The sequence below is a fragment of the Rhinoderma darwinii genome, chromosome 1, assembly GCF_050947455.1.
Source record: "Rhinoderma darwinii isolate aRhiDar2 chromosome 1, aRhiDar2.hap1, whole genome shotgun sequence".
Taxonomy (NCBI): Eukaryota; Metazoa; Chordata; class Amphibia; order Anura; family Rhinodermatidae; genus Rhinoderma; species Rhinoderma darwinii.
Genome location: NC_134687.1, coordinates 24,181,636 through 24,190,531, shown reverse-complemented (window position 1 = coordinate 24,190,531; position 8,896 = coordinate 24,181,636). Strand labels below are relative to the sequence as shown.

The 8,896-nt window shown below is 39.5% G+C and overlaps 1 protein-coding gene across 1 annotated transcript; it reads right to left on the bottom strand.

The window, feature by feature from the left end:
• Positions 1-2,108: 2,108 nt before the first annotated feature.
• LOC142720714 (fatty acid-binding protein 1, liver-like) lies at positions 2,109-7,422 on the bottom strand. The gene is made up of 4 exons (XM_075848815.1): positions 7,356-7,422; positions 4,529-4,701; positions 3,752-3,841; positions 2,109-2,170 (listed from the first exon to the last, which is right to left on the bottom strand). The coding sequence occupies exons 1-4, from the start codon at positions 7,420-7,422 to the stop codon at positions 2,117-2,119; spliced, it is 384 nt and encodes a 127-aa protein (XP_075704930.1). The 3' UTR covers positions 2,109-2,116.
• Between the last annotated feature and the right edge of the window lie 1,474 nt (positions 7,423-8,896).

Genomic DNA, 8,896 nt, shown 5'->3' with positions numbered 1-8,896 from the left:
TAGACCTAGAAATACATAGGTCCAGCCAGAATGAAGAAATGTCATGGTAGTAAAAACAATACGCTCCGCAGCACACATAAGATCTGCGGACTTCATTGCGGAATTTTGACTCTCCATTGAAGTCAATGGAGAAATTCCGCCATGAGTCCGCCACTGCTCCGCAACAGACAGAGCATGCTGCGGACACCAAATTCCGCTCCGCAGCCTATGCTCCGCAGCGGAATTTTACGCCTCGTCTAAACGAACACTGCTAAATTAAAGTGTAAGTCAATGGACAAACGGCACCGCTGCGGATTAACGCTGCGGAGTGTCCGCAGCGGAATTTAAGAGAAATTCCGCCACGTGTGAACCCGCCCTAACACTGCCCCCTATATACAAGAATATAACTACTATAATACTGCCCCTATATACAAGAATATAACTAATATAATACTGCTCCTATATACAAGAATATAACTACTATAACACTGCCCCCTATATACAAGACTATAACTACTATAATACTGCCCCTATTTACAAGAATATAACGAATATAATACTGCTCCTATATACAAGAATATAACTACTATAATACTGCTCCTATATACAAGAATATAACTACTATAATACTGCCTCCTATATACAAGAATATAACTACTATAATACTGCCCCTATATACAAGAATATAACTACTATAATACTGCCCCTATATACAAGAAAATAATTACTATAATACTGCTCCTATATACAAGAATATAACTAATATAATACTGCTCCTATATACAAGAATATAACTACTATAATACTGTTCCTATATACAAGAATATAACTACTATAATACTGCCTCCTATATACAAGAATATAACTACTATAATATTGCTCCTATATACAAGAATATAACTACTATAACACTGCCCCCTATATACAAGAATATAACTACTATAATACTGCCCCTATATACAAGAATATAACTAATATAATACTGCTCCTATATACAAGAATATAACTACTATAATACTGCCCCTATATACAAGAATATAACTACTATAATCCTGCCCTATATACAAGAAAATAATTACTATAATACTGCTCCTATATACAAGAATATAACTACTATAATACTGCCTCCTATATACAAGAATATAACTACTATAATACTGCCCCTATATACAAGAATATAACTACTATAATACTGCCCCTATATACAAGAAAATAATTACTATAATACTGCTCCTATATACAAGAATATAACTACTATAATACTGCCCCCTATATACAAGAATATAACTACTTTAATACTGCTCCTATATACAAGAATATAACTACTATAATACTGCCCCCTATATACAAGAATATAACTACTATAATACTGCCCCTATATACAAGATTATAACTACTATAATACTGCCCCTATATACAAGAATATAACTACTATAATACTGCCTCTATATACAAGAATATAACTACTATAATACTGCTCCTATATACAAGAATATAACTACTATAATACTGCCCCCTATATACAAGAATATAACTACTAAAATACTGACCCCTGTGGACAGTAATACAACTATTATGTTCACACGGGGTATTTTGCCGAGTTTTTTGACGCGGAAACCGCGTCGCAAAACTCGGCAAAAACGGCCCGAAAACGCCTCCCATTGATTTCAATGGGAGGCGTCGGCGTCTTTTTCCCGCGAGCAGTAAAACTGCCTCGCGGGAAAAAGAAGTGACATGCCCTATCTTCGGGCGCTTCCGCCTTTGACCTCCCATTGACTTAAATGGGAGGCAGAGAAAGCGTATTTCGCGCTGTTTTATGCCCGCGGCGCTCAATGGCCGCGGGCGAAAAACGGCGCGAAAATCGGCGTGCAGGGAGAGGAATATCTGCCTCAAACTTCCAAATGGAATTTTGAGGCAGATATTCCTCCTGCAAAATACCCCGTGTGAACATAGCCTTATAATACTGCCCCCTAAAGACAAGAATATAGGATTTTTGATACATGAGTATTTTGACAATAACATTAGACAAGTACAATATTTATAATGTATGTAGACTGATACACAAAACATGAGAAGTTTTTTCTTTTCTAATATAAGCGTTTATTTTACACAGTAAAAGTAATAACTGATATCTCATCTATGCGACCCTCTTGCTCACTCTCCTGTAGACAATGTCTTTCAGAGTCATAACCTGAAGGATAAAACACAGTGATTGTAAGTATTAGCAATGTAGTACTATAATAATACAGAAGACACTGACTGTACCGGCTGAAGAGTATTATATCTATTACCCAAATTTTTTTTTCATAAAGCACGCAATTTAAATAATTATAATATTACTGATGTAGCAGAGTTGTGATAGTGATAGTGTAATTTAGCAGGTTTGGAATACAGAGTAGGTTTACCTGCAATACTATAGAAAAACACAGATAACATATAGGGACTCAATAAGAGTTGGACAAATAACAAACTCTGTTATGTGACTGCAACATTAACAACCTTAACTCTGCTACATCTGTACATATTAAAGAACTGCTCATAATGCAGTTTAGATCCAAAGGTGGAGCTTTTTTTTTAAAAGTGAATCTCCACCTTTTATCATCATATCAATTTTAGGTCCAACATCTTATACCGATTAATTTCCTAATATATCTTTAGAGCAGTTGGAGCTCTATTTCTATTTAACTACATGGAGCTCTATATCAGAAAAATGGAGCTCCAAATCCCTTATAGCCATGTAGTTAAATAATTATATTCTTTCTGCTTTAGACTGCCACTAGGGGGTGCTTATTGCACACTGTTTTATTTTAGGCTGCCTCTAGGGGGTGCTCACTGCACACTGTTTAAAGGTCTTGAAGCGTTATTGACAACTTAAACATTCATGGCATATCCACAGGATATGCCATAAATGTCTGATAGATGCGGGTCCCAGAGCGGCCGCCACATTTAGGTGAGGAATGAATGGATCGACCGCGGTGCTTTTGGCAGACCCTCTCCATTAACTTCAATGGGAATTACGGAAACAGCCAAGCATGCTTGCTGGGACTGGCCTCTATCAGAGATTTATGGCATATCCCGTATAAGTTGGGAATAACCCCTTAAGTTCCTTCTAGTAGTGCTTGCAGGCAGCCTAAATTTTATCCTTTTTAAAGGGGGTTTCCGATCCTTAAGAATTGTGTGCTGATGGTTTAGATGCAGCATGATATCACTTACTTACGTACTGTCTGTAGCTTAAATGCCTCTGTAAGGCTCTGTTCACATCACGCTATGTGAACACGTTCGGTGTATGCACTGAAAAAGTTCTCGCCACATACGCTGAACGTAGCCATAGGCACCTATTAAACCAACGGAGACCAAAGGAGTGTCCTTTTGGCATCCGTCCGGGTGGTATGCTTTTTTTTTCTTTTCTTTTACTGTAGAAGAGGGCACCAGACTGAGATGATAACTACAGTACTTTTTGTATTCCTTTCATAAGCTTGGAAAACCCCTTTACCTAAATGCTTTGGTATTTTGAACTATTTGGAGCTTGTTTGTCTATCCTTTATACTTTTTCAAATCTCTCATTCTGTGGAGATCTGGCCAAAAGTCCCTGTCCCTCTCTAAACATTTCTACCAGGATTTAGATGAATCTTTTGTTATATTGTTGTTGGTTTTTTTCTCCTTTTTTTTTTTAGCCTATTATTTCTCTATAATGAATGCGTTTTCAGAGATTTTGATGTCCGTTACATAATTATTTGTCTTTGATCATTTTGACTTGCTGAAGAAAACTCACATTGGTGAGGATGTCTCCTGAAAGTTCTGTGACGGAGGTGACGGCTTTAAGTTTCACGACCAGCCTTCCGTCCACGATATTCACTGTAGACTAGAGGGAACAAGAGCGTTAGCAAATGGTTATCCATAACAGATTAAGGTTCATCATTATGTTTTAAAGGAAAACCTGACCAGAATATACTGTACAGAACGGTGTCCTTCCAGTTCTTAAAGGGGTTATCTTTTCATATGCCCTTCCTCCGGCGATAATATCTGTGAGACCTGGGGACTGTTCACGTAAACAGGGGTTGTTTTCCTAGCTGGAAAATCCCTTTAGATAACCCAAAAGGGTCAACAATTGAGGGACACTTGTGGCAATTACTGATAGAGCCAAACTAATGAAATCAACAATTCTATACATAGGACATCCTTAAAACATGACCTGTTCAGGTACCCATGAAGACTACATTTGAGAAACACTGGGCAAACCTAGCTCATATCATCACTTTGGAGAGTTCAGGTGAATTCTTTACCATGTAGCCAAACTGGACTTATGCCTAGGCCACCAGATTTTATGGGGAGCACAGAATTTGGGTTTTGATACTTAATTTTAGCAACCAGTTGATTTTTTTACATAAACAGGGTAGTCTTTGGGGTAATTGTCTATATCACATATCATGATATTTATATCTCATATCTCCAGTGCTGAGAATCTTCAGAAACATTTTAGCCGCTTGACTTATAAGCTTCAGAGAAACTGTTTAGTGTTCCTTTAAGACAGCGACAATGATATTCTTACCCTGATTTTCTCTTCTGTAAGTGTTTCAATGTCTGACTCTTCACCAATGTTGAACTCATTATGTAGGACCTTGGTGCCTGTAGTCACCTTGACCACAAAGTGTTTTCCGTTCTGCTCAATCTGTGTTACACTCTTGATACTTTTTCCCTTCTCGATTAAATCATCAGAAAGACCTGAAACCAAGAAATAACATTGAAAAGTAAAAAAGTCTTCACAAAGTCCTGGGAAACCTTTAGGATATTGGTGGACCCTTCAGAGCTTTGAGAAGTCTGATAACCCCTTGTTCTTGGTGAGCCCAAGAGAGAAGACAAATCGGGTTGCCAATCGAAGTACGTACAAGTCTTGGACGCAATATTGGACTTCAAATTTTGGTGGAATTTCCTTCACTGTCTTTATTTAAATTTGGATTGGCATCATAGGTCTAACTCATTATTAAAACAGAGTCTCAACTCATGAGACAACCTATTCTCAAATGGTCTTTTAGGTTATCTGTGCCCACTCATCCAGTTAAGATAATCTCTAATAAATGTAGTTATAAGGATGGCAGAACGGGGAAATCTATTCAGATCTGTGTAGATAAACTATTTTATTTAGATATTTTTATATGTGCTCTGATGCTCACGGGAACGTAGGGTGGGCTTGGGAGGGGATTTTCTAAATTTCATATCATATACGGGTTGAAGTATATGAATGTATTTATATATTGGTTTTTATGTACTTTCTTTTTCTTTTTTGTACCGTACATAGTGTTAAAAAAAAACAAAAAACTACAATGGCTTGATAGCCATCCAATACAAAATCTAGTGTCTTTGCAAAATATCTTCATTACTGTAAAGGATCTGCCAGGCACAGCTTCTGTGTCAACGCCCATAGGTAATCAGTCTGCACCTGCTTCTATGTCTGTGAGACTGACTCCATTTTCCACCACTCAGGATGGCAGGCTTAGGAGTGGGAGAGCCTATCACAGCCTGGCCGGACGGAGCTAGCTCCCGCCCTCTGTCTATTTATACCTGCATTTCCTGCTCCTCCTTTGCCTGTGATTCTTTTCTGTTTCCTGGCTCTGCTGCTCCTGCTATGATTATTGACCTTGCTTCATTTTTGACCCTGGCTTTACTGACTACGCTCCTGCTCTGCGATTTGTACCTCGTGCACTCCTGGTTTGACTCGGCTCGTTCACTACTCTTGTTGCTCCCTGTGTTGCCGTCCTTGCTTGTGATTCTTCTTGTTTGGTTTCCTGGCCCTGCTGCAGCTTCTGAACTATTTGACCCTGCTTCATACTGACCCTGGCTTACTGACTACTCTCCTGCTCTGCGTTTGGTACCTCGTACACTCCTGGTTTGACTCGGCTTGTTCACTGCTCTCCTGCTCTGCGTTTGGTACCTCGTACACTCCTGGTTTGACTCGGCTCGTTCACCACTCTTGTTACTCACGGTGTTGCCGTGGGCAACTGCCCCATTTCCCTTAGCTTTGTGTACCCTTGTCTGTTTGTCTGTTGTGCACTTACTGAGCGTAGGGACCATCGCCCAGTTGTACCCCGTTGCCTAGGACGGGTCGTTGCAAGTAGGCAGGGACTGAGTGGCGGGTAGATTAGGGCTCACTTGTCTGTTTCCCTACCCCCATCATTACAATTACCTTTCATGTTTTTTTTCTCATCAGCTGACCGTGCTTCTGACAGATCTGTTATTCTTATTATATGTCTCTTTGCTTTATTTTGTGTACATATTGGTGCAGTGTTGTGAATGGTTTGAGGATGTGATTGGCTTATCAAAGGGGTTGTCCGGGACTGGAAAGAAGGGTCTGTTTTTCTCCATAAGAAGTGGCACCCCTCTTGTCCATGGGCTGACTGGTATTGCAGCTCATCCCTATGTAAGTGAATGACCCTGAGCTGTAGTACCAGGCTCATGAACACGAGTGGCGCTGTTTCTGGAAGAGATGCAGACCCTTTTTTTTTTCTGACTTTGGACAACTCCTTTAAGACCTTTCTACTGCTGCTTTAATCATTAACACATTCTCAACACAAATATTAGGCATTTATGTTAATTAGACTATTTGTATATTTACGTGTCAATAACCTAGTTTTTTTTTTTTAATAAAAGAAAACAATTGAGTTCTACACAGGCCATGATTCTTGGCACCATATATATCAAGAGGAGCAGGTCTAGTCTCCATTTAAACACAACCCATACTTCTGGGTATGTGGCTCTTCTAAAGGGTCATCGAATTAGGACAATCCTATACTAGTTGATGCCACCAAATACGGTAGAGAAAGAATAGAACTTCATATAGTCTATCATGCTTGGCACCATATACATCAGGAGTCGCAGGTGTAAATCATTATTCAATCTCAGCTGAATTAAACCACAGACCATTAGTAGCACTGATATGGTGTGGACATGCAACTATCCTATATTTTCAGTGCAGTTATCCCACCCAGAGGTAACATTTATAACTTTTAGACAATTTTCTAATGATACAATTCACTTTTCACGTCAAAGATCAGCAATTAGATGTATACATTTCCATTTTGATGTATCTAAATAAAACCTAAAACCCACTTGTCCTTTTCTTCCAGTAGAGATGAACTAAGACCACCCTGCACACTCCATCTAGGACTATAGACTTCACAGGTCTGGTATAGTGACATCACTGAATGTGCACTTCTCTCTTGAAGGTCCATCTTAGGTAAATGGGCCTTGTTCCTCGCCCCCTTATCTTTTGGACTATTGGATGCCACCTAATTGACCAACCAATATCCAAAATGTATTCTATGGCTACCACATATGTCCATGAAGGAATCCAGTACAGCGTGACTGATATTGCCACTTACCAATGGCTTTCATGAAAGGCTCAAAATTTTCTTGGGACTCCAGCTCATAGGTTCCAGAGAATGACATTTTGGGGAGAAGTCTTCAGCTACAAAGCGAGTGGCAGAGAGATGAATTGAATGAGAACATCAGCTAAGCCAGAGTTTAAATGGTTTCATTTATCAGGTTGATCAGAGGTGATGTCATCGCTGCCTTTACAACTTACAGCTCAAACATTAACGTTTGCCTTATAGAGCAATGGTCATGCTGACCACAATGTAATAACTTCCAGTGATAATGAGCGGGTTACTCATATCAAAGCCAATTCCTGTAGATAAAAAGCCTTCTGCTTCGATAGATGGATAGATGGATGGATAGATTGATGGATAGATGGATGGATGGATAGAAGGATGGATAGATGGATGAATGGATGGATGGAGGGAAAGTCGTAGTCTTAAAAAACATTATTAACTGGTGACTTTTTATTTATTCTATTTGCATTTTAGAGGACTGTGTTGTAAATAGTTAATGAACTCAACACTTCTTACATATATTAACCCTTTCCCGCCGCAGCCCTTTTTCAGATTTTCATTTTCGATTTTTCCTCCCCACCTTCCAAAAGCCATAACATTTTTATTTTCCCGTTGATTTTTGTGGGATGAGTTGTAGTTTTTCGTAGCACCATTTATTGTGCCAGATAATGTACTAGGAAACGGGAAAAAAATTATTTGTGGGGTAGAAAATAGAAAAAACAGCGATTCCTCCATTGTTTTTTTGCGCGCCGTTTTTATGGAATTCACTGTGCAATTAAAACAACATGTTAACTTTATTCTATGGGTCAATACGATTACGTTGATACCAAATATATGTAGTTTTTTCTATATTTTACTACTTTTACAAGGAAAAACCTAAATGTAAAAAATTTAATTTATTTTGTGTCGCCAAATTCTGAGAGCCGTAACTTTTTTATTTTTCTGTCAATTAAGTGGTATGGGGGCTTATTTTTTGCAGGATAAGCTGTAATTTTTAATGATACCATTTTGGGGTAGCGCTTAATAGGAGCACAAAGATGGCGGACCTTCATTAGTCCCCCAGGCAACCATACCAACCAGGGGCGTAACTAGGAAAGACTGGGCCCCATAGCAAACTTTTGACTGGGGCCCCCCTCCGCTGGGTATCACACAACCCCCCCCTTGTAGATGGTGCCTCCCTATAGATTCCACCACACAGCGCCCCCTATAGATAGCACCATACACAGCCCCCTGTAGATAGTGCCATACACAGCCCCTGTAGATAATGCCTTACAGCCCCCCTGTAGAAAACGTCTTACAGCCCCAAATCCCCCTGTAGATAACGCCATACAGCCCCCCTGTAGATATCGCCATACAGAGTCCCCCCTGTAGATAACGCCATACTGACCCACCTGTAGATAAGGCCATACAGACCCCCCTGTAGATAACGCCATACAGACCCCCCTGTAGATAATGCCATACAGACCCCCCTGTAGATAACGCCATACAGAGTCCCCCCTGTAGATAACGCCATACAGAGTCCCCCCTGTAGA